This window comes from Myiozetetes cayanensis, unplaced genomic scaffold, assembly GCF_022539395.1.
Source record: "Myiozetetes cayanensis isolate MyiCay16 unplaced genomic scaffold, myiCay2020 scf1, whole genome shotgun sequence".
Classification (NCBI taxonomy): domain Eukaryota; kingdom Metazoa; phylum Chordata; class Aves; order Passeriformes; family Tyrannidae; genus Myiozetetes; species Myiozetetes cayanensis.
The window spans coordinates 71,879,338-71,906,646 of NW_026086604.1; the positions used below are offsets into that span (position 1 = coordinate 71,879,338).

At 38.6% G+C, this 27,309-nt stretch overlaps 1 protein-coding gene across 10 annotated transcripts in view; it reads right to left on the reverse strand.

Moving 5' to 3' along the window:
* The window catches only part of CTNND2 (catenin delta 2), a 629,651-nt gene that overhangs the window by 237,405 nt on the left and 364,937 nt on the right, over positions 1-27,309 (reverse strand). For all 10 annotated transcript variants that reach the window (XM_050328005.1, XM_050328001.1, XM_050328022.1 and 7 more), the window contains one exon: positions 10,030-10,224. In XM_050328005.1, coding sequence (XP_050183962.1) covers positions 10,030-10,224 — 195 coding nt within the window. The remainder of the gene's footprint in view (positions 1-10,029; positions 10,225-27,309) is intronic.

The window sequence follows — 27,309 nt, forward strand, 5'->3', positions numbered from 1 at the left end:
CTGCACTGCATCATGCAGCCATCAAGCACATGGATGTCTTCTTCAGATTTTGACTTCTTGTTTAGTACACTATAATCCTAAGTAATAAAGTAGCTACTAACTGTTATTTCTTAGAACACTTTACTGAATTTCGGCTATTTTAATTAGTAGTTTCCACTCTGAAACAGACAGTTATTTTATTATTAAGGTAATAACATTTGTGTTCCAGTGCCAGACCATGTGATATGTACACTTTAAACATTAACCTAACTTTTGCAAATGATAGTTTAAAAGTTGTTGGACCCATTTAAGTACAAACTACTATCACTGAATATATGTACTCACAAAAACTACATATACACTGCTGAAATTACAATAAAGGAAGAGACTGGCTCTAAAAGTAGATGGTCTTATATATATAAAAAAAAAAAAAGATTACAGCTTGAGTAAAAAAAAAAATAACGGGCTGGTTATTTTTAAGAGTGCCTTTAAACATAATAGTGTAGAAGGAATGATCCTCTAACAAAAGCTTTAGTCATCTTAAAGACATTACTGAGTAGTTACCTCAGATACAGCAATGGTTTTGTTCAGCAAAGATCTACAAGGAGATTTATGAAAGATGTTTGAATTGCTTTTTATTTTATGAATGACAACCTTGCATTTCTATGCAACACTGAAGTACATAAATGAGAATAGATGTCCTGTATCACTAAAATCTAATGTGATGAAGCTTTAAATGGAGACTACGCCTGTACAGTAAATAGATGATAAATACACTGACAGTTTCTGGCATAAACACTGTATTTTCTCAACAGTGGCAGATGAGATTTACAGGCTAAGTACTTCCCTGAGCAAGATTTTATACAGTTCTCCCTCAATAGTAGGCAAAAGTCAAGAGACACCTGAGGAATGCTGAGACGTGATCCAAAGTCATTCTTCTATTAAAAAAAGGAAAATCAGAAAATATAGAACAAAGAATAAGCCTCTGGAAGTATCCCAGTCACGGGACACTGGAAGGAGACTATGGATACCGACCATTTTTAGAAGTTTCTATTCGGAGTGGTGAAATCTCATCCATCTTCAGATGGGTACATTACGGAATCCAATCATAGGCTCACCACTTTGAAACTACAAATATCTTATTTGGAGAAATGCTTCTCCGCTATACAGGGATATTGCTTACAGATTACAAAAGGTGCTTTTGTCAGTTTTGACCTCCTGCCACTTCCCTCCCTCTCTATTCTTCTCCACTGGATACCACTGAAGTTGACAACAATGTATTTTGTTATACTACTAACAAAATTTTAATAGGAAGGAAATAAATAAAAAAATTCCTTCTCAACAAAGAGCAGGACACTGTACCTGGAAAAAAAAAATCACCTAAAACATATGCAAGAATATAACACAGGTAAGACACCCTGGATCTGTCAAATGAAATGGGATTATGCCTTTGTATTGCTTTGAGATGATTTGTTACTCTTTATGCAGATTACTAAGGTATTTTCTGCTCAATTTACTTAGTACTGAAGATTTGTTCCCTGCTTGCTTCCTATAATTCTTTCTCCCAAAGCAATGTTATCAAGTGGATGTCAGTTAGGAATACAGGTCTATTATCATAACATTACCAAACTGATAGAGATGCAGCAGTAGGAATAGTTTTTCTTTTTCATTTCTCTGAAAACATTATGTCCTATAGCCAGAACTCCATGCTGTGTGATTTATCAGCATGATCCTCAATTAATCTGCAGCTGTGCCATCACACTACATCCATGCACAGCACAATAGCTTGTGACAAAACAAAACAAAACAAACAAGTAAACCTGTCCCCCAACCAGAAAAAAGCCACAACCTAAGCAGAAAGAAGCAATATTTGGTATTTATAACCTAACTCTTGCAGTTCCAGAATGAACAACAACTAAATACAGGTTTGAGAAGCAGTATAAAGGACAAAGGGTTTAATCCAAACCAGGCAAGTTAAAGCTGATTTTTCTGTTGCTCCTCCTATTGCCTGAAGTGACAATTTCAGAGACAAATAAAAATATATTTGAAACCAAGGTTCCCTTTTTATTTTTAAATGAATTATTTGTAATACAAGAACTAGCATGTAACAGGTAACTTTTCATTAGTAGCTAGATGCCATTCTGAAATTGAACTAATACTATACCAACATACTCATTGATGTTCCCTGTAAGAACCTGACAAAAACTGCTTGCATACAGGATTTTTTTTTTCCTCTAAACCCCTGAAGATTCCTTTTACTCATTAATCTGAAGTCTATGGAATTGTATCTCGTTAACTAAATTCCAGTTCTATGCTGAAAAACAATACTTAACACAACCTGAGAAAGGATGAGATAACTGGAGGGCAGCTGGGATACTCTGTGGAACCTGCCCCTAGTGATGTGTGAGAATCAAACTCAAGAGTCTGATTCCCAAAACTGAAGTTATGTTTGCACACCTTTCAGGTGCAGAAAGCTGCGAACTAAGATGTCTGTATGTGATTCGCCATGACATTAAAATTGCAGACCCACCGTGTCATCTTACATAATCTCATTTCATTTCATGCTGTGGTAATTTTCTAAATTTTTTTTCAGCATGTTTAGATCACAGACAACTTCAGTGATTTGAAATAGCTAAAAGCAAACAACTTACCAAGGGACTGCTTGCTAAAAGGTATTGTAATTGACTATCAGAAAGATATGTATCCAAGTAATGTTTAAAAAAACCCCCACTCTTATTTGTTTAAGATATCAGCTGAATACTGACTACCAAGTACAAGAAACCCCTGGTATCAATACAGGTTGGGGGATGAAGAAATTGAGAGCAGACCTGCCAGGAAGGACTTGGGGGTGCTGGTGGATGAGAGGCTGGACTTGAGGCAGCAGTGTGCACTCACAGCACAGAAAGCCAATTGTATCCTGGGCTGCATCAAAAATAGCATGGCCAGCAGGTCAATCAAGGGTGATTCTGCCCCTCTACTCTGTTCTGGTGAGACCCCACCTGGAGTGCTGTGTTCAGCTCATCACAAGAAAGATGTAGACCTGTTAGAGGTGGTCCAGAGGAGGGCCACAAAGATGATCAGAGGGCTGGAGCACCTCTTCTACAAGAAAAGGCTGAGAGAGTGGGGTTGCTCAGCCTGGTGAAGAGAAGGCTTGACAGAGTATTTGAAGGGGGCCTGCCAGAAAGTTGCTGAGGGACTTTTTAGTAGGGTCTGTTGTGATAGGACAAGGGGTAATGGTTTTAAACTGAAAGAGGTTAGATATAAGGAAGCTGTTTTTTACAGTGAAGGTGGTGAGGCACTGGAACAGGTTGCCCAGAGAGGCAGTAGATGCCCCATTCCTGAAAACATTCAGGGTCAAGTTGGGGCTCTGAGCAACTTGGTTTGGTTCAAGATGTCCATATCTATTGCAAAGGGGTTGGATTACATGCTCTTTGGAGGTCCCTTCCAACCCAAACTATTCTGTGATTCTATCATGCTGTTTTAAACAACTTCATAACCATTAAAAAAACCCCAACAAACTTAAAAGGTTAAAAGATTAAGGTTTAAAGCTTTAAAAATGGTAAAAGAACAGTTTATCTGTGAAAAACAGACATAGAAAACCACTATCAGTTTGTGATACCACACAACTGCAATAAAGTACACTTAATTACTCTTGAAAGAAGAGTAAATAACTCTACAGGATTCAGACATCTTTTTTCATATGGCAAATTTTCAAATATTGGAAAATTGCTTCACAATATGAAAAAAATCTTCACATTGAAATAATGACTTCTAAAAATATCAAACATATCCACCACTTTATTACATATCACTATTTACAGCCTTTGAAGATTATGTACTTCGGCTCAATTCATGCACCCTTTGTAGCCCCATGCTCCTTTTGTACAGGACACCAAAGCAGCTGAGAGACACGACAAAATGTTGAGAATCAAAGAAAGGCTAAGCTGGACCAGCATAAAAAACAGGCAGCAAATCAAACTCTTAGGTATTTGAAAGCAGCATTAAGTAGCCCGTGCAATACCCTTCTCCATCTTTGCTGTAAAATCTGTTTTAAAAAATTACTTGGGCCTACTCAGCAGTTATTGTTCCCATAGACCACCAGCAAGGCATGTTTCGTCCTGTACCTTCTCCTTAAACACTGTTTAACTTCAAGGGCAGCAAAAGCCCAGGTCAAGTGCAGCAGGGATGAAGCAGTAAATGCTGCCATGGTCACCTGGGTCCTCTTCCCATCCCTCCAGCAGCATCTAATCCATTGCAAAAGACTGGACTCCAGAAGCAAATACTGCTTTTATCCTACTAAAGCAAGATACACTTTTACAGGAGAAAGACATTGCTAGAAGCAGTGCTTGACATAAGGCATCCTTTGGTGCAGACTCTTTTCCTACAGCAAATGAAGTACAAGGCAGGAGTGGAAAGGAAGGAGAAAAAGGGGAGGACAGCATCTCTCCAGAAACACAATGGTAATTCTCACCCTCAGTAGCTTTTCCTGAGCTGCATCACAGGACAATGGCATACTGAGTTTTTCCCTGCCAATGCCTAGTGCTTGAACAGAAACCACAGCCAGGAGCAATAGATAACTCCTTCCTTTAAAAGGGAGACCACTTGGCTGTTCACTGCTCTCCTGTCAGAATTCTCACTCTGCACAGAAACCCAGCGCACAAAGAGACATGTTTCCGGTTTGCATCTGCCATCCCAAATTTCACAGGCCTCTTCTCCTGGATCAGCACTCTTCGCTCTGGTGCACAGAAGGTGGTACAGCCTATGGTAGCACAGCTTTTGGTACTGGTCAGCTTCAGAGGTGGTGGTGCACTGGTGGAACCACTCAAGCATCAGTGGGAGGAATCCTGGGGAGACCTGGCCTGAAGGAGCAGAGAGAAGATGGAGGGTGGCCTGGCAACCGCCTGTGCACACAAGGACATCGGGCAGCTTTGGAGGTAGCACAAGAAGTGGTGCAGAAGTGCCCCTGCCACAAACATGGTCCCTGAGGGGAAACCTTTTGCAAGAGCATGCCTAATAAACCCTTCAGGTCACACTGAGACACTCTTCAGAGTCTTGAACTGCATCATGCCTTCCCCCTGGTGACTTTCAGGGAACTGAGACAGAGACCTCTCTCAGGCTGTGCATCCCAAGGCTATCCCTAAACTTTAGTCAAAGTTGCCAAGGCTCCCCTGGCACCAGTGAGATGCACATATCCTTCACAGAGCTAAGGTGGACAGGTTCACTCCTCTGGTGCTGTTGATGTTCATCCTTGTCACTTCTGTGAGGCTGGGGATAAAATCTTCAGCTGCAGCCCCCAAAATTACTCTTAAAGCAGAAGCACTCTCCAGGTTTTGAGGTCTGAATGTCCACAGTTAACCAATACCACCAGTGCCTTTACGCAGCAGCACTTACTTTATCTGATAAAGATCCTATTTGTAAAGAGTTCAGAATAAGCATAGCTCTCTCATTTCTCACCCCTGCCTCCCAGACCACCGGGGACAACATTCTTTCAAGGTTTTTAATAACTTTGTCTGGAACTTATATTCCTTTTACAGAAGAGGGCTCATCCGAGGGAACACGATGAAAGTACGAGCTTCCAGACAGTGATGCCAGTCTCCAGAGGGTGATGGTAACCACTCACACAGACCCCACAGCTGCTGAAGACACGCTCCTCTGCTGTAGGTCAGCACTGACTGCCCAGAACCTGAGCAGTGAGGCTTCTTTCTCCTCCAGGCAGCTACAGAAATTCCAGCCTCGCAAAATAGTGTGATTTTGTCTGTTTTCATGTTTAATGCAAATTAAACATCAATAACTATGGACTGAACCCCTAGCCCAAACTTCTAATTCTGCAAATAAGCAAGCAATCATTGATTCTGTGTCCCACTCTGGCTGAAAGGTAACTCTTCCTCCCTCTTAATTAATAGCCTTCTTCAAATTCCAGCAGTCTTCATGTAAACATCCCATCATATAGGTTTATCTCTACTAAGTTAATAATTCAAAGCCTTTAGGCTTATGAGGAAAATAAGTAATGAACCTGGGTGAATAAAAGTCATCAGTGTTATTTAGTTGGGTTACGAATACAAGTTATGAGTTGCTATTCACTAAGTAAATTAATTTGTTACTTTTATTGTGTTTGAGTACTCCCTCCAAGCACATAATTTGAAAATTCCCATTTCAAAAGTAGAATTTCACATTTATTGCTACTTTTAGTTCAGAAGTTTGGGCTGGTACTTCTTATAAGAGAGAAGACATTGCCCTTTGAAGACCAAAAGGGATTGTTAAGTAAAAGCTACCAAACAAAAAAGCCTTTGTAGCTACTGCTGTCAAATTTGAAAGATTTTTTTTAGCTTAGACAGCATGACAGTAACACACCTGGTTATATTTTACACCACTAGTATAGACTGGGCAAAGAATGGATCGAGACTAGTCCTGGGGAGAAGGACTTGGTTGTAGACGAAAACCTCAACATGAACCAGCAATGTGCACTCACAGCCCAGAAAGCCAGCTGTGTCCTGGGTTGCATCAAAAGCAGCATGGCCAGCAGGGTGAGGGAGGCAGTTCTGACCCCTTACTCTGCTCTGGTGAGACCCCACCTGGAGTACTGCATCCAGTTCTGGGGTCCTCAGCACAGGAAGGACTTGGGTATGTTGGAGTGAGTACAGAGGAAGGCCATAGAGAGATGCTTAGAGGGGTGGAGAACCCTTATATGACAAAAGGCTGAGAGAGTTGGGGTTGTTTAGCCCAGAGAAGAGCAGGTTCCAGTGAGACCTTATAGCACCCCCCAGTACCCAAAGGCAGCCTACAAGAAAGCTGGAAAGAGATTTTTCACAAGGGCCTGCAGTGACAGGACAAGGAGAAATGGCTTCAAACTGAAGGAGGGCAGGTTTAGATTAGACATTAGGAAGAAATTCTTTACTATCAGGGTGGTGAGGCACTGGAAGAGGTTGCCCAGAGATACTGTGGAGTTCCCATCCCTGGAGGTATTAAAGACCAGGCTGGATGGGGCTCTGAGTAACCTCATCTAGTGGAAGGTTCCCTGCCCATGGCAGGGGAGTTGGAACATGATGCATGTTAAGATCCCTTCCAACCCAAACCATTTGGTGATTCTAGACAGGGACAGAATGAATTCTTCATAAAGCTATGCTAGTAAGGGAGCTGTTCAGTAAGTCCCTACTGTTTTGTACCTTCTACTGTATGCAGACCTTAGTACAAAACTATCATCATTTCACAAGTGAAATGCAAAGAAAATACAAAAGTTCAATCACTGAAAAAACAGTGAGTATATAGAACAAGCTTAATTTAGTTTACTCCATAGAGAAATTATAGCTTATTGAATTTTTTTGTACTGTATGTTGACTCACATAGAAGATTAAAAACTCTTGAGGGGCTTTATCCTTAATTCTGTAAACATTCTTGAATGTAGTAAGTACTTAAGGGCTCACAAAAGAGAAAGAGGTGATGTCTATACTAAGTGACCATTCTTGGTAAATTATTCTTCCAAATTAAGTGAAATTTTCAAATTCAAGAAGAATGATCTTAAAAAAAACCAAAAAACACAAAACCAACCAACAAACAAAAAAAGCCCAAAACCAACAACAAAACTAAAAACAAAACCCAAAAAGTAAACCAAACAACCAAAAAACAAAAACCCAAACAAACAAAAAAACCCACAGAAAATCAACAGAGGTAAATCAACGAAAGCAAATAATAGATATAACCAACATAATTTTTATTTCTAATAGGTAGCCTTAGCTGCAGAGAAAAGAATCCAGACTTTGGACAACTAGGGTTGCTTTCCCTTTTTCATTTCCATCAGATGTAAAAAAGCATGCATCATCTTTATGATTAAAGCTACTGTCCTGATAAACAAAGGTTGTGACCACAGTGAAGTCTGAAAGCTCCCCACCCGCCATGACTCGTGCACACAGAAGACACAGGCCATGAAGCTTTGGCACTTATCTTCATGGAGACACAGCAATCTGTATCCCTCATATCTTGACCAAATAGGCAAGACAAATAGCTATTCAGTCCTATAATAAAAAACAAACAAAAAACCCCCACAAAAACACTTAAGACAACAAAATGAAGGGGAAAAAAAAGTTTTATGTGCCAAACTTCAGTTGAACTCCTTCCCCTCCTTTCTGCTATTTCAAAAAACATTGTATTGTCTCTAGCAGAAGGGATATGTCCCTACTGGCACTTGTGGTAGGCACAGGAGTCTGAGAGCTGATCCAATCCAGCTCAAAATTCCCTCTGAGCACTGACAGTTCTTCAGCCTGGTTGTGTGAAAGGCTGACAGCATCTGCAGCTGACAGCTATTGACAGAGCAACGGAATGAGTGGCCTGGCACACATCCATCTTCTTTTATTTCCCCTGACCCTGTTGATAAGGGTGTAGTAGGGAAAGTGAGGCAGGATCAATCCAACATGAAGCTGGACTGATGGGGTCATTCTTCAGAATGAGCCTGAAGCAATGTTCAAATCCATATCCCAAACAGCAAAACAAAATTCACCTTCACAGGGTATGTTTCTGCTACCCAAATCAGTGTGGTTTTTTTCAGTTTTTCCTCTTCCTTCTGAAACCCCACCTTCAGGTATTACTAAGTAACATCCTGCATCCCAGTTTAATTCACTATAATTGTTATCTATGTTGACAGGGTTTCCTTCCTTAAGGAGGTGTTGTGAAGATTACATTCACAAGACAGGCTGCAACTGCAGCACAGAGAACCAAGGGATATTTTGCCAGCAAAACAAGAAACCCTCTTCAGGGCATGTCTGGGAAAGAGACATATCTGCAATATGAGCTGCATGTGGAACACAAGGCTTAAAGTTCAATATAAACAGCAGCTTCAATCACCACCTTTGCTTCCACTGCTCAATGATGATTTAGGCAGAGGTCTTGTCCCCTTCATGCAAAGAACAGTAATCTTTTTCATATAGGTATATAACTGTACATAAAACACAGGCTGTGGTACTTTCTTTAACAGGAAGGAAATGGTGTAATGGTGTTCTTCAAAAAGTATAAAGCTGTACAGGTATTTAACTAGAAAATTCTGTGGAAAAACTCCCTTTTAAGGATTTTCTCTTGTATTCTTAAGACCTAAAACTTGCATAAAGCAATAGGAATTTTTGGACACACAAGAACTGCCAGTATTGACCTTGAAGATATGGGTTAAAAACAAAAAAAAAAGCATTACAAGAAAGCAAAATATCTTGCTCCAAAACCTGCACTTAACCTTTTCTTGATGAAAATAGGAGTGACCTGAAAATGGACATAATCTTCCCTCTTTAATCAACAAAACAAAGACAAAACACCAGAAATAATTACAATTCCTAAGGCAAATTCTTTCTACATCTGCTTTAGGCTATTTTGACTGTATCATTTATGTACTCTAATTATTTTGTGCATTAAATACCATAAATATCCCTGTTGATTTGTGATCTATTTATGGGTTCCAACATACAGCTGTATTTCATTTGGTTGAGAGGATATTCTGCAAGTAGGACTTGTGCACCAATGTACTTCAGAGACAATTATTATTTATGAATAACCAGTGAGGCTAACAGCTTTTCCCTATATTATACTTCAATTTTATGTCTGTGTACCTATACCTAACTATATCTCTGTAGGAGAAAGGAAGAATATTTGCTAATGATTTACTTTGAAAGCAAGTGACCAACCCTTTAGCTTCATGTGGAAAGAAACTTTGCCATCCTTTTGTAACACACAAAATACTTCTGTAAGCAAAGAAACCTTTGCAATTTCTTCAGAGACAACAGATCCTTCTCAAAGACAATACTAGATTCATAGCAATATTTTCTCTCTCCTTAGGAGTAAGCCCCCTCCTCAAATCAGGTTAACGTACTGTACATATAACACATTCAGTATTTCTCCATTTTGTGTGTGTATTTGGGGTTCTATTCATCGCTGCCATCTGCAAAAGGTATTTTATTTGAATGGCATGCACATAACACATTCGGCTTACCACATCAGAAAAAGAAGAAGAGTTAGTACTGAAGAAAAACTTACGTATTTCATAAAAGGACACTCATACAAGATACATCCACTTACCTGTACTAGTGCGATATGTGCCGGTGTGTGCTGGTTGCAGAGGGTCCCCCTGACTCTGGCTGAGACTCCTCATAGGGGGTTTCTGATAAACTCTGTCTTCGTAAATAGGGTCTATATGGTGTTCCGGAGACTGCAGTGCCCTTAACTCGGAGCCAAGGTGGCTGTGCTGGCTGCTGTAAGATGCCCGAGACCCAGCTGCAAATAGATTCATAAAAGACATTTAAGAGAGAAAAAATAAGTGACAATATTAAAAGTTTACTTGAAAGTAGCACTTAAACACAAAAATAGGCCCAAGCAAGACTAAGTGTTTTCAACATTCAAATAGAAACAGCATGCAAGGGTAGCAACAGCTTCACTTAATCACTTTAGTTGCTTTATCCAGCTGCCTGCATCTATGATACCATCTCTTCTTAAACAGAGACCAAAAAAACTACCATCGCCTCTCAAAAAAAGGGAACCCCTACCCCTAGACATTAAAACCCAAAAGTTACACAAACCCAGGTATGCCCTCAACTAAACGGGTCCACAGAAGAACCAGGACTGGGGGAGGTAGGAGGGTTGGGGTGAAAAAAAAGAGCAGCAGTCAGAACTAGTTTCACATGTAATGCCCAGATCTGAAGATCTACAAATGAAATTAGCTGAAGTTGATGAATGGATGTAGTTTTACACCAAGGCTGATCTTTTGGTTGCTTCACTAAAGTGGAATAGAATGGTTGTGCCTTATCAACATTTTGCCCTCAACATTTAAAAAAAATTAAATTCCCAAGACTTTCTACAACTGAAATATCCTCTGAGGATGAATAAATTAAACATGCCTCCTGGAAAAACTTTAAGGATACAGGTTTTTTTTCTTATTCTACTCTTAAATATTTTACATTATAGTATTTAAGAAAGAGACTTGTATATTTCCAGCTGTGATTAGTTTTGTCACTTCAATCCTTTTACCACTCAGGTACTTCAGCTCTGTGGTCTGTTACCGAGATTCCCAAGGAGAGTCATGGGGATGCCATACAAACATTACACATTTTGAAGGTAAGTATCAAGTAAGTATACAAGAAACACTTCACAAACATTAGGTCTACACCACAAAGTGGTGTAGATACTTAAACGTTTAGAAAAGCAATCAAAGTTACACCTATTATACCCCTTGCTGATAGTCCTCTGAAGCTGAAATCCAGGATGTGGGTAATGTTCTACTGGTTTAGCTTGCACTGCTCAGACCATTGCTGTAGCCTTGCCTGTTGAAAATTTCCACCACAGTCATTGTGTTGGCAGTGGTTTTGTTGCATAAACAGACACTGAATACTTTTACAATGCAAAACACGGATATAATGTAAGGTGTGAGAGCAATATAGGATAGAAATGAGAAAGATATACAGACACAACATTACTTAAACTTTAATACAAATTGTCTGGAGGAAAAGAATAATTTATTCCATTTCCTTCTTTCTAATCAGCTTGTGCCATATATGTGTATTCTTCTGAATTTTTCAATATTTATGCATGTTTTCAGTGGAGTGCCCTATTTGCATATTTTTCCCTTCAAGCATTTTTCAGACTGACTTGCCCTTAGCACACTTCTGAAAGTAATTCTGTTGTTCCCCTTACTAGAAAGTCTGCCAAGAATCCCTAAGACATATTTTATCTATAACTACAGCAATTATCCAGAAAGCTGATATTGCTATTACAGAATTAAATTCTTCATGGTCTACATTTTCAAAATGTTCTTTAACCCTGCACCCTTGAGACTGATTCTCAGAATACTTGAACAGCTCTCATCAAAGTCTAGTATCCTTCAGAGTGGCCTAAAAAACAGCCTGTTACGGTCATGTCCAAATTTCAGTGCATATTTGGCTCAATCTGTATCCAGAGGAACAAATACAGCAAATTAAGGGCAGTATTTCAGACACTGAACAACACTGGGATCAACAAACCAGACTTCCTACAGAGTGAAGAATTACACACCCATCTAAGAGTTTTACAATTCTTCTGTCCACTTAAAAATTAAAAATACTTTTTGGAACAATAGACTTTTTTTTTCTTAATCCTGTTTCCTGTGATCTGAAAGATTTTTCCCATTGAATTTAGTGTCAGTATAACCCAGATATTAACATGTTTTCAAACAGTGGTGGTAATCTTCTCGAGAGGTGGGCTTTATTCAACCTCCTTCATACTCTACCAATAGTTCTGAATCTGCAAGTGCTAATACTAGTCTAACACTAAATTGAAGCTTAGTATTAGTTTATTATGCCAATATTAAAAAGAGGTTTATTTGCAAACTGCATGTGTGATTAAGACTGTAACACTACTGTACTAAGCAGCAAACATATGTATAACCAGAGAAACTTCTTCATCAAAACACATTACAGTTCAAGCAAATAAGACAAGGAAGATGTGACAAACATTAAAGAAAACATCACTTGCCCTAAACCAGTTAAGTGGCAACCTAAAAATAACTTGAAGTCATCTGAATAACAAGGTTATGGCTGAACATCCCCCAAAAAAGTTTCAAGAGTTAAAACTCTCTCAGGGAATAACTGCCACTATTTCTCTAACATTTCAAGAAAATTAAGATTTCAACAGGTAACTAAAATATTTTCATTTTAAATACAAACCCACTTTAAAATTTCAGAAATTTAGGCCAACAGAATGTGAGTATACTTTTTAAAGCATGTCTCCTAAATGTGTTCAGTTTCAAGGAAAACTGATATTTTCCCCATGAGCAATTTTAATACACTACTTCCAAATTATCAGATATCAATATTAAAACACAAAATACTAACAGCCTTTGAAGTTCTTACATCTAGTTAAAAATAAAAAAAAAAAAAGAAGACTTATAAAAAGGAGTATCACCATTATAATTTTTAATGTTTCTATTAAGTTGGTATTTAAAAAACTGGAATAGCAAGTTGGTTTTGGTTAAAAATTCTTTTCCATTGCTCTTAAAGTTTTTACATATATTAACTTATTCAAGTCTCAACTGAGAAGCAACAGGGTTTTATTGTGCATTTTCTTTAAATATTAAAATCAACTAACCAATAGCTGTTATACCAACAGTTGTCTTTGTTGCCGGTGCTATATTGTATCCAGGAAAGGTCACACAGATAACTTATGGATTTCAGACAACTGCATCATGCCTCAACCACACACACAGCCCTCCACCCTATTCTGCTGCTTTGGAAGACACTAGAAAAACAGTTAAGAGAATTGATCAAAATAAAGATCATGAATTCAAAGAACTGATGTACTGAGAAGGAGAGAGGTATAACATGCCTCCTGCCTGTATCTTGTGTTAGCAGCAAACAGCTACATCCTTTCCTATTTGGAGCTGCAAGCTGATCTGTATCACTGGCTTCAAAAAAACTTTCATTGATGCAGTCTAAAGATCACAGAGGTTGGAAAAGCAACAAGGTCAGAATGGAAATGCAGCAATCAATATATTACTAGGAAGCAATAAAACATCGATCTACAAGGCCCACAAGCCCTCTCATACTGAGGGAGGTCGAGAAGTGGTTTCCCTAAACCTAGAGGCACTACGAATGCATGACTCACCCCAAATTGCACTCATCCAAACCCTGTTCTCAACCAGCTGCCATCCCATACACTGCACCTCTCTGGGTTGCTTGAAATCAAAGCAGTGATGCCACACACATTTCTCCTGCATATTCTGAAAATGGATTCTTCCCCACTCATTGGCCAACCTGCCTTAACAGCAATACTATTTTTCCCTTGGAGAACTATAAGACATCAAGCTCATTCACAGACAAGTCTACTTTCAAGTTAAAAGTCAACTCATTAACAAATTTTCAATCCTGCAAGTTGTTAATTACAGATTATGTATCTAGCATCAGAGTAGACCCAGAACTTTTATGATCATGGTTGTGGAGAAGTGGGGTTTTTTTTCTCCCTTCTAGATTAATGAAAAAAACAAGCAAACAAATCCAAACCCATTGAGAAGATCTAAACTGTTACATAGGGGTTCAAGAAACCATCTGATTATTAATTCCTCCAATAGTCCAATTGTGTTTGACAAAACACTGGGAAATTATTTAATTGCAATGCTGGAGATGCATCACAGCAGAAGGTATAGAGAAGATTATAAGGCTATAAAACAGCTGCCAAAGCCATCACAATTAAAAAAAAATATTTTTTTTTTTTAGCAGAAACTTACTAACTGTAAGAACAAAAGCATACAGAAGTCTTCTCTGTGTTCTGAAGTCTCCAAGACTGAAACCTGAAAGGTGAAATGCCCCTTCTGCATCTCTGTGGAGCTTGTAAGAGTAGTCTGTGGTCAGGTTTCAGCAGGGATATTACGTGAGCCCCCAGCCAGGTGAATTGGATTAGGGCAACAATGATAACCTGAGAACTGGCCAGACAAAAATACACTTTCCTACATGCAGTGGTATTTGCTCCCTTTTTACATTCAAGAGCAGCAACAGAAAGAACCCATGAAGAGTGCAGTCCTACCTAATTGGATCAGTAAGTCACATCTCCCATGTTTTACACTTAAAACCCACCAACCTGCTAGCTAGAGGTTTCCACATAATTCAGATAAGTTCCTCAGCAGTATAGTGAAAGTTATTTCCTAGGAAAATATTCATTTTTGATGAAGTGTCACTTTCCAAAGGAACATAAATACTGTAATCAGACAGGTGTGACATAAGTGAAATACATAAAATAATCCCTAATTGCTCTTCAGAGCTTGTGCAGGCTGTCAAGGAAATAAATACAACAGACACATTTGAATGACACAGATAATCTGACAGTTTAGATCAATGAAGTAGACCACTCTATTGGCAGCATTTGTCATTTCAAGGAACTAAAGACATTAAAACTACTCAAATGAATGGATTCACAGGCATTTACATATGCTTTAATAATGCCTTAATAGCTTTTATTTTTGCTCTTTGTGAAAGCCTTTACAAGAAGTCCACCTGCCCTGTAGCAGCCCTAAGAAGAAGCCCTATATGACACTCTCTAAATATCTCTAATAGCAGGAGCATACAGTACTGCCCTCCTCTCCAGGATTAAAGAGCTCATTGGAAGCATGAAATACGCAAGTGATCATCTCAACATTAAGAAAGATATTCAGATTCGACCAGATAAACCATTCAGCCCTAATTTAAAGATCCTCCATCACAAACTACATTGATCAAGAGTCCTGTTAAACATTTCCTTTATGTCTATGGTAGAGTAATACCATTAATGATACATGAGCTGAAAATGAAGCTCAACAACCATTCTGTGACCACTTATCAGTAATGTGTTTACACGATTTAACTTACCTTTGTTGCAACAAAGGACCTTTCAACACACAGTAGATCTCTGGCTATTTGAGGCTCTAAGTATCCAAATCAGACTCTGAACACACTACAACACTTTGCACTCAGAAGATACAACTTCCTAACAAAGAGGATTGACGATCCACAACTGGCTGCCTCACTTTTTATTTTTAAATATAATGACAACTTTGCTTAGATCATAAGTTTAAAAAACAAAAAACCAAGCAACAAAACCAACTCCAGACCATGGTAAAACTGCAATAAGCCCATAATTGAGATAAGGTGCTGCAAGCACAGAAGCTAAAAGGGAATCACAGCAGTTTTGTGACTTTGGCATATTGCATGGGTTTTGGAGGACTGAAAGAACTTTTTGATTTAAATAGTGCATCGGGGCTGAAAACCCTTTTTGACATAAGTTTTATCTTAGATGCTTGTCCTGAAATGCTTGTCCTTAATAAATAAAGAAATACAGTAGATCAGGGGATAGCTTCACTGTAATTCTGAAAAAGCAACATGTGAGAGAGAGGATATTAATAGTAGGATTTTTACTCTGAACTAATATGTAGTGAAACCTGTTCTACAGACACTAACCTCTTTAATTTACATAGTAAAGGTGTTGATGCAAACATAAGTGCAAAATTAGAAGTGAACAGGTGGAGAAGAAGAGTTAAGCATTCACAGCTTGACTTTTGATACTTTTCTTAATGCCAGAAATTTATGCAGAAACATCTCCAAAATACCTGTCTGAATACATGTATCTTCTACTCAGAGCATTGGAAAAAGAAAGTATGACCTACAACAAATATTACTATAAATAAAACTAATAAAACGTAGGCAATGGGAATATAACAACACTGTGTGATGAAAATTACTGTACCAAAGAGAAGAAAACACTTCTAACCCAAGTACTGAAAGTGAATACAAATTGTTAAGACATGACAGATGGTTAAATTAACCAGTAAGACATGACAGGCCATATGGCAGTACAAGCTAATGCACACCTTGGGTACATCAGCTTGTGCCCCTAGCATACCGAAGATCTGCATTCACTAGAAGCAGAATACAGTCTGTAGTGAATTCTTTTCAAGTGGGTTTAGATTTTTCTTAAACACAGAATTCTCACCTGTTTAGATTTTTACATACGCAGAAACACAAAATGTATCAATTTTTTCTTTCCCTAGGTATTGAAATTAAAGATTAACTAATGAAAGTTCAGAATTAAAATTAATTTCTCTCTTTACACTCTTTTTCCATTTTCACTACACCATCCTCTCTGTGACTTGGGATTATTTGTACAAATAAAGAAGGAAATAATGCCATCTCTGAATTGCCTAATTACACACGATGTCTTTCAACTTATGTTCGACTGGATGTCTGAAAAAAACCCATGGATATGCTACTTAAGCATCCTTGGTCCACACCATAGAAGATCACCACAAAATAAGTATGTGCTACACCATTAAAGCCCCCAAAACTGAAGGAATACTTGTCACACCTGTCAGTATCTTCAACTGCTTTTTTCCTCAGCTTTTCTACTTAAAAGATTAAAGTGTAATACGATGTATGGTCTGGAATGTTACTTGCAAAATATCACTGCACTGTCAAACCTATTAGAAGTGTCACCGTCAGGATACTGCCACGTTCAGCTCACACTCCAGAATTTCCCAGACATAATTTGTCCATTAACCAGATTAAGTATCTTAGGAAAGTCTCCTCAAAACAGATTGGCTTTGGCTGCTTAAGGGACACCGCAAAACCAATGTCTGACCTAGGGCTAGCACTTTTCACATCAGTGCTAAAAATAAAGAAAGGAAGAATTAAAAAAAAAGGATTATGCTTTAAGTGTAAAAAAAGGTGCAAAATAAACTTTAAAAATCATTTGATAAAGCTTACTTATCTTAAAAGAAGTGTCTGGATAATTTTAATCCCATTTAAACTTAATTTTAACCAAATACTGAAATAATTACAATCCTAAACATATTTAAAAGGAAATAAAGCTAAAAATATTTTCTTACATTGTCCATGATTTTAGCCATGCAATATGACTTTACTGCAGAGTACTGTATCAGGTATTATAATTCTAAAAATCTAGGGAAAACAGAGAAAACCCATACCATAAATTTGTGCTTCCTATCAAGCATTTTCTTCTTTCTGCTACTGTCCTCATTCTGTTGAAAAGCATTCACCTGCTTAAAACATTTTATCAAAACTAAATTGTTAGTGGAAGAAGAGAAGTGTGACTGCGAGCAAAGAGATAAGAGGCAAAGATAGCCAGGAAGAAACAGCAGATTAAATGTGACAGACAAGTTCAGGGAGATAATTCCCATTTCATTTCTCATCTAGGGAACTGTCACTGAAGAAAGAACGAAAAACAAAGACTCCCCCAAACCAACCACTACCACACAGCAACAACAACTTGCCTTCAGCAAGAAAGGAAGTGATAGATTATTTTTTTAAAAACTATTAACAGAATGATCACATTGGGTGTTGCTTTCTTTTTTATTTTTGTTTGCTTGTTTTTTTCCACTCCTATCTCTTAAGTTCTGCCTCTTCCATGGCCCTCAACCCTGCCAATTTTACAAAAATGGAAAAGAAGTCCTGTGCATGAATGGGAACAGATACTGCTATCTGGTGATACAAATCACTGTTCCTAACTTTCCTGCTCACTAAGCACTTTGACTGAGAGCTGAGTGCCTCAGCAACAGGATGATGTTACTAAGCAACACTGCCAAGCAGCCACGCATAAGCTGTTTGAATAGTTCACCACAGGTTCATGACAATTGAAAACAATATCAAGCCTTTGTAGCAGAAGACAACTTTGAAGTTTCACTAAATATCTCGATCTTAGAAAAGATAAAACTTTATTATTTCACATTTTGAACTGTAAAAGCTTGTGTTAGATCATGGGCTCTATGCTAATAATGCAAGTGCAATAGATACAACTCAGCAAGCAAAGGAAAGAAATACTAGTGTATTTGGTGAGACGTGCCCCAGAAACAAATATCCAGGAAAAAAATCCCTCTACAGGATATTCTGTGAAACCTTACAGTGAATGCTTCTCTGACAAGAATTGTAAATCAAAGAGAAGAGCAGTGCGTCCTTAACTCCCCAAAGCTAGGTCTTTGTTGCTCCCCCGAGGCACAAGGCTGTACCACAAGGTCAGCCTGGGGACTCAATTTCAGCTCCTTAAGCAGCAAGGTAAGGTAAACATCTGAAACCCCATAGATCTTTGTAGGGCTAGAGACCACTTCCAGCAGCATGAATGATTTGCTAAAAAGTGCTGCTGCCTCCAGCAAAACAAATCAAGCACTATTGCACTAATACCTGCCAGTGAAAACTTCCTGATCATGTTTAACACCGTGGAAAAGCACAGCATCTAAAAAACCAGCAACTCTCAACCCTTCCCCCAAAGCGAACATCAGCTCAGTCAGCCTTAAATGGAGCAAGTTCTCACAGCAGCTCTGGTGCAGGGGGAAGGGGAAAGCCTTTCCACATCATCTCCTCGCTGCACACAGAACAGAAAGAATATCTAGAGCTTAAATCCAACTGGAAGTGAAAGTCTCGAGATTTTCAGAGAACTTGACAAGGAAGGTGCTTTGTGGAACAGTGGCTCCCAAAGGGACAAAAAGTCACTGTGCAACACTGTGGAAAAGGTAACACCAGAAAGCAAAACTCAGTCAGGTAATGAAGTGTCAAGTCTGCCCAACTACAGTATTCCTCAACTGGCTTTTGCTGGGAAATCTGAATTTTTTAACTTATTGTACAGTCATTCCTGGCAGTACACAGTTCCAGCAGGTGGTTTCTTGCTAACAGGGAAGAGGCAAACAGATTGTTCCCATGAATCCTGACCATATATGTACCTTTTATAAAGTATTAACTTATCATGAATATTGTTCATACTTCTTTTGCAAACCTATGTTCCAGTCTGATAGATACAGCTGAAATCCAAGACATCGCACCTGGGGTTTGTTCACAGAAGAGTGTTTGCAAGGTATCTCTTGTAATTCCTTTTACTACAAGACTGCATATTATTAGACGTGTGAACAATATTAACTTTTGGAAATTTTATCGGTAACACTTTGTATTCAAACTTGCCTTTCACTAAGAGAATAGAGAAAAGCATCAGGTAGCACTGTTCTTTTATGTAAAGTTACCTTTGATAGAACATTAAACACTTTATCCTACCCATGTCTGTCTCCTCCTCAGTGAACGTTTGCTTGCAGTCCCCAGTTTCTAGAATTCACCAAGACATGAGATATAAGTCTGTAACATTCCAGGAGAAAAAAATGGAGTTCATTATCTTTGCCTTTTTCTCAAAGCCACATTCAAGAAAGGGAAGACATCCCTGGATATTCTGTAACACACTGTATTACTCATTAAGTTTTCATTATCCATTTGAGACTCATTGCATTTAAAGCACAAGAGTTAAAACACGTAGCTTTTATTAAATGTATACATGATCAATTTGAATGGAATCTAACTAAAGAATTTACTTATGCCTGCAAAAAAGTTTAGACCAGCAATTATTCACTCTTACAGTTATGCTCAATAGATTATCATACCATTATTCAAGCTGGTTTTCGGTTGTTTTCATTATGTACACATTGAGACCTCTATTAAAACACTTAAAATAATCTCCTATTATTCAAATTGTTATAATCTAAAGCAATTCTAACAGGCTTGCTCTAAATAAAAGAAATGCTGAGCGTAGAGACAAAGAAAAGGAATACTGTTACCACGATGACATGAGTAGCTTAAGGACTTAAGCAAAGTTTATGCTGGAAGAGTCACTGTATCCCATAAAATAGAGTTTTCTCTTTTAATTCATTATGTTTACTAATAAAGAAATCATAAAATAGTACGCATTTAGAATCCTACTCCCAAAAATTCAAATATCTCACATAAATCCTTCCACAATAAGCAGCAAGCAAAGGAAGAAATGGATGGCTACAGGTTTGGTTTTTTTTAACAGGAATTTAAAGAAAAAAAGAGAGACAACAGAAGAAAAGAAACAAAACAGACTTTGCAATGTGCTGTTAAATCTCACAAATTCAGATTAACCCTGAAAAGCATGGCAAGGAAAGGACCTCAAACTGAAAGAGTCCTGTCACTCCAGGAGAGAGTCCATGCTAAAACAAAATGGCCATGACAAATGCTGCAGGAGACAAATGGTGAAAGCAAGTCAGTGGCAAAAAGAAAAGCAGATCTAAGATAAGGAACCTAAGAAATGTGTTCAGGGCAGTTCACTGGAAGCCTTCTGCTTCAAGACAGACTTTAAAAGTAATTTCAGTTAGAAGAATGAGATGCATGTTAGTCCAAAGGTGACAAGCACTTGAGGTATTCTGAACTGTCACTTAGTTCCTAGTCATTCACAAATGCAAATTGACCCAATTTGCATGCCAAAAGGATGCCTCACCTGTGAAGCCAACAATTCCATGACCATATGGCTGGCTGAAGACATGTGCATCAAGTTTTGCCCTATTTTACCAAAGCAGTCCAAAATCTACTGCAGATTGAAAAAAGCAGGGACATCACAACCTTGATAAACTTCGGAGAAAAAAAGATTTTCAGCTAAGACAGTTAACTCTTGAACTCCTGGACTCACAAGACAGGATCTTAAGCTGGGCAGGACACAAATTAAATTACTTTGGAGGAGACTGCTCAGTTGCATTCAGTATTAGCTTGACTCTTGCCAAAAGCAGCTCAAGATGCAATACAGACAAGGATGACATGAGCTAGACAGGAACTACGACTTCAGACTGGAAGAAATGCAAAATTTCGATGAATAAACCTTGAAAACTTTGAAGCTTGCTCAGAGACCAGACAAAGTGCAACTGTGGCTCAAGGGTCATTTTATTCAATTCAAACCAGTTTCAAATCTTTTTAGGGAAAAAGGAAGAGCACTAGCTCACAAAAATCCTGCAGTCTAACACATGATGGTTGGTTAGTCAAAGCCCTAAAAGCAAAGAGTTCTGGTGAAAAAAAGCCACTCAGAAGACACCTTTTGGTCACACTCCTGTTTTTGGTCAGACATGAATCACAGAACTATAAAAAGGTGTGGATTGGAAGGAATCTTAAGGATCATCTAGTTCCAACCCCCCCTCTCCACTATGGGTAGGAATGCGCTATCCTAAAACCTGCTAAGGGCTCAAATAAACTTGTCTTTTAAGAAAGACTGGCAAATCCTTCATCAAATTATTTATTCTTGCCAGGATTCAGCAGTCTTAGTGCGTAACCTCTGTTTACTAACAGCAGTTGTGTGACCTAGCAGCCTTTCCTCTGTTAAGAAAAGAAGGAAACATAGTAAGTCAGGTCTATGTACAAGAAACTTCTTCATTTCTTGATCATTCATGCAGGACAGTTCAGAAGAGAAGGCAGCTGGAAAGAGTCCCTCTTGCCTACAGAGGGTCACAGTTGTATATAGTTCACCATACAGGACAAAGTTCTAACTCTATATAACAATCCCAGTATTGCTTGTTATGTGATTAAGCCATGAAATATTCTGTTACCAATATAGGTGGCTGAGATGTGCTTACTCAAGTAGGTCACATGGGTCCTTTCCTACTCTTGTTTGAAGCCAAAGATATAGAATATGTAACTACCTGCTAGATGCATTATTACCTTGGATCCAATTCTATTCTTTCCCTCCAATCTGTAAAACTCTTTCCACACAGGATTTATCTCCCTCTCTTTGGAAAATGCCTCTTAATATTCCACTATCAAGAAGTTTCCTTGGCTTATATCAGTGTTTTGTGTCAAGATCATAAAATGAAAAAATATTTTTCAAGTGGCCAAAAGAGTCCTCCTTGTAGGACTTTCTTGGTAGCACCCTTCCTTTCCATTACTTCCATTTTTAAAATGCCAAACTGACAATGTTCCTTTACCCAGCTGCCTGCCCAACTACAATCTTGAAAGAATATCCATCTTCTCCAGCTTAACTAAACATTTCCCAAGTGGCACTACAGAAAATGTGTGCTCAAAGCCCTGACAGGAAATAGAAAGATGTCAGATATAATCTAAGAAAAGGTCAGTAAGCAGGTTATTCCAGTACAATCTCTTTTTGGAGAACTCATGTTGCAAATTATCCCATTAACCATTTACTACTTTCATGTCTTGTATTATCCTAGCAGTTTTTTGTTGTAATGTCCAAAAAGCACTGTTATTAGCTGGTCTCCAATTTTTCTTTTACTCAGATCTCCCTTTCTTCAGGGCATAGTAGCCCTAAACACACAAAGGGCTGTCATATTGTTTCCCTCCACCTTCTTCCTTCCCTCCCCCTGCCTTCCTTCCCCCCCTCCCCCACCCAAATATCTGAAAGAGTCCAACTCAGCCTCCTTTGCAGACCATGCTCCCAGGACTTTGAAGAGCTCATGACACCTTTTGGTGAGCAAATGTGAACATGACTGTATCCCTGTTGAACTAGGATGCTCAGGGAAGTTGTGGGTTGGGGAAAGACCCCATGTAGAGGTGTCATTTTGCTCTCCAGTCACAGGAAATCTCCCCGGGTATCAGAGGGTCACAGCTCCTTCTCCACCCTTCTTTTCCTCACAGGCAATGCTCCTGTAACTCAGGGACGGTTTTATTCTATGATCAAAAGGTTTTACCACCTGAGAGTAGCAGAGGTGTCTAGTTGATAAAAGGGATGGTTTGCACCCAGGTTGGACAGAGAGGGTAAAGGAAGATATAGACATAAACTATAGAGGAAGTAAACACAGAAAAACAAATGCAGTAAGGGGAGGGTGGCCCGAGATCTAAAACCACTTGTATTCCAACTCATATACCACTTTTCTGTTACAGAATCATAGATGATTTAGATTGAGAGAGACCTTAAAGATTATCTAGTTTCAAGCCCCTGCCATGGGCAGGGACACTACTCTTCACTTACATACTGTAAGTTGCAACTTGATGTGCTTATTAAAAATCTATGTGATCTGACTACCAGTTTCATATGCCATGCCTTATAATTGTAAGATTAGTCATCACTTTGTCCTCCTCGTTTCAGCATATTAAATTCTGACTTTTGCTTCTAACCACTTATGATAATGTACAGTTCCTTGAATTCATTATCATTAGACAATATGTCTGTCCTCTCCAATATAATTTTTATATAAAACAAGTATTCTGTTCTGGGTCCATATCTAGGTGATCTTCAGATTTGACCCTATGATTTTGGGAAAATTGCCTCACTTATCTCCCATGATTGGTCATAGATCAAATTTGGTCCAGTGTAGTTTCTGGCAGCTGCCACCACTGACAGGGAATATGTTTTACATATGGGCACTCTGCAACTAGCATGGGCAGACATGGGCATCTCCCCACTCAAGTTCTGGTGTTAAATGAAGGAAGCCTTTCTCAACTGCTTGTTTTCCAATCTTCTTCCTGCCGTAGTTACTTACTTTTGATTGGAGGCACCTTCACTGCTTTAAAGATGGTGTGTGCACACAAAAACCATAAAGCTATTAGATAACCCAACAAATGAATGCTTACATTACTGATGAGCCACATACTGACTTTCTAGATCTCAGCCACTCCACCTACTGCAAACAGTTTCTGTGCAACAGCAACTGGAAAGGATACGTTTTTCCACCACAGTAAAAATGAAGGGCATGTTTTCACTTCTCATAAATACCTGAACACCAAGATGGACCAAAGATTTTTAAGTTTTTATCAATAATTTTGCAATAAACATTTCTAGACTATTGGATAAGGCCTTGTAACAGGGTTTCAGATGCTGAGGAAGCTACAGTTTTCACATGTGCCTTCTATCCCCAGTGCACAAGTAAGACAAGCACAGTCATCCCAAGTTAGATCATACAGCACAAGCAAAAATTTTCACTGATGCCACAAAAGCCTGAATATCTGAAATTTGATAGAAGGGGACCTTGCCCTTGCCTTATACTCCCTACCCCCTACAACAGCACTCCCTTCTGCTCTGAAAAAGTGAGTTTGAGGCCAAAGACAGAATCATACTCCTGGCATACAAAGTGGACAACAGATACATGAGGACGCTATTGAGACCTGAAGGCAAAAATGGGGGGTAACAACACTCAGCCTCACTGGCATGCCCTTAAGACCCAAAAGTTTGGACATATAATCGCTTATGAGGATCTAGTCCCTCCCTAGAATCTCACATACTAAACAGAATACAGATCAATGCAACCAAGACACGGTTGTATGAGAGGGTGTGCCAATGCTGGTTAAAGTATTTCCATTGCTCTAATGTAAGTTCCATAAAAATGAGGTTCCTGAAATGCTGCTCTTTGATTTCATATATTCCACTGGATTTCAGGAGCCAAGAAAATCTGACAGACAAACTCAAGCTCCTTGGATTAACCATCCTTTGCTAAGGACACACACTTCTCTGCTAGCTTTTTGCCCAACTTCACCTCCTTCTTGTGCTCCTGCTCAGCAGGTATTTAACCAGAGATGTTTTAAACTCTGCTCTGATGCTTAAGAAATTCCTTCAAGTGACTTACATGCTTACATTTGAATCCTGGCCTTCTTAGGAACACTGCTAAATTTCAGAACCAGAGGCCAGCAACCATGTGCCTGGTTACAAGCAACAGCACAGGCCTCAGTAAGCCCCAGAAGCATATTCACCTCAAAGCCCAGAAACGGCCACTGCCAGTCAGTTTCCCAGTCATTCAGTTAAAATAGTTGCAGCTTCACATGAGCTGAATTTACTTTCCACAACATTGCAGACTAGTACTCTTTGCCTAAAAGCTTGTTAGTTTGTAATATTCTTTGATTTCATACCCCTCTGGAACGCCATCAGGGGAATCAGTCAAACGATTTCCGCTATCAAGAATGGGAAGTAAAGGGAAAGGTTGTGGTCAGTGCAAGAAAGGACCCAAGTTTAGGCATATTTCTGCTGTTTGCTCACGCTGGAAGCCAAAGCTCATGTTCATTAGCTCAAAGACATATCCGTGCACACGGGGCCTCTGCTTTTGGCTCTCGCCAATTATTCCTCTCCTACAAGCAAATAATTTCTGAAAGACACAGGAACAAAAATCATGGCAATATTAAGATATTTCAAAGGCATTCACCTTATTCCTTCTGCTTTTTTGCTGTACACTGTCCATTCTAATTCCATTAGAATTGAGTGCTACTGTAAATGGTTCATAACAATTAGAAACATACTTATCACTGAAGATATAAGTAGAACTAGCAGCAAAGAAAAGCTAAGTGAACAATGAGTTGTGTATTTGTATCAACTCCAAACCAACATCAGTATAGCTAACCTTCAGGTTACAATGTGGAAACAAGCAACTTTGTATCAGAAAGATACCAAAGTCCAAGTGTCTGATTAATACCTGAAATAATACTTGATATCACTCAAAATCTTACATTTGGATTTCTTGTCTGAAAGAAAGTCTCAAAACAAACAAGGGTAGAAAGAGAAAGAAAAAATAAAATCCTAGAACTGCAGCGTCTGTCCCAGAACAAAAGAGCATTAACAGTGCTCTCATGTGTAAAGGCTCTGACAGCAGATATAGGAATTTTCCAGCTAATAAAAACAAAGAAAAAAAATTAGGAAAAAATCTATGGAAAACTACTTTGGTTAAAATTAATGAAGCAATTTTGTTCTCCCCATAAAAGAGATACTCAGAGGATTCTGTAAAAATACAAAACAGTTACGGGAAACAACTGAATGTCCTTTTTGTTATGATCAATCATATAGATAGTCCAAATCCTGCAGCTTATCTTAATGCCAGAAAAATCCAAATATTTTTCTTCCTTGACTGCCCAGAGAAGTACAATGGCACATTATATCTAGACTTTTATTAGCTCAGCCCTGTGTCTCAGGTGGGGATTTCAAGGCACGGAGAACTTTTAATTCTGGGGTGATTTAGATTCACTTTGTCTGCAATTTAACAGTAATGCAGCCATTCTAGTATAAATACATAGTGCACCACCACTTACTGGAGAATTCTAACATTTAGCCAAATAATTTTTAAAGAAGGCAATTATCAAGTGATATAAAGATGATCCAAAATCTTCATGCAATCAAAAGGAAACTTAAATCCAAGCTAGCGGTACTGTACATGAGTTATCCCATATAGTGTTGCTTAAGCTGTTCTGTGCCCCTATGATTACACACTGAAATGCCAAAACATGTCAACACTCAGCATCAAATGAAAGTCCTGCCATAAATCTCAACAGGAAATCAGGGTTCAACACATCATATGCAATGAAAAGCTTACAGGAGGAGAAAGGGCAAAGTAAGGTCCTCAGCAAAGAGGGAGAAGAGTGAGACAAAACAGATGAAAGAGCAGAAGGAACCAATTAAGACACTGATAAACTTAGAACTTTTTGCTCATTAAAGTGGAAAGCATATTTTATGTAATAACCCATGCCACGTTTTTATAAACCAGTGCTATTTTACTGTTAATACTACACATGCATACAGACAGTCTTACTCTGAAAAGGAAGAATTCTTTTCATTTTGATTTTACAGAGAACTGAAAGAAGATTATATTTATAAACACTAGGCTAAGCGCTGAAGCTTTCAGCAGCAGTGGCACCAGGGCTATGTAGAGGGATGCTGTAGCTCCTGTTTCAGTGGAACATGTCACCACTACCATGAAGAATAGCTGTATAACATTCTTTCCATCTAACACTATACAAAGTGTTTCACACCAACACTTATTTCTTAAACTTTACCTTTTAATACAGCTTATGAAGCATGATGCAGTCTTCAAATATAATTATTCTTTTTTTTTTTCCCTAATAAACCAACGCATAAAATTACTTTCCACTGCCTTACGTGTCCCTAGTTTTCCCTAAGCCTGCATGAAGAGACAGGAGTGGCTCTGCAGGGACTGCTCCCATCACATAACCTGAGGCACAAAGTACCTCAAGGACACACTTTGACTGCCTCCTTTCTCTTTGCTCCTAAATAAACTCAGTGCTCCTCTAGTACTGTCTATCTGATTCTGCCCAGCAGGAGATGCTTCAAGAGAACACGAAGAGTGGGCACCTGTGTGACAACCTGCCT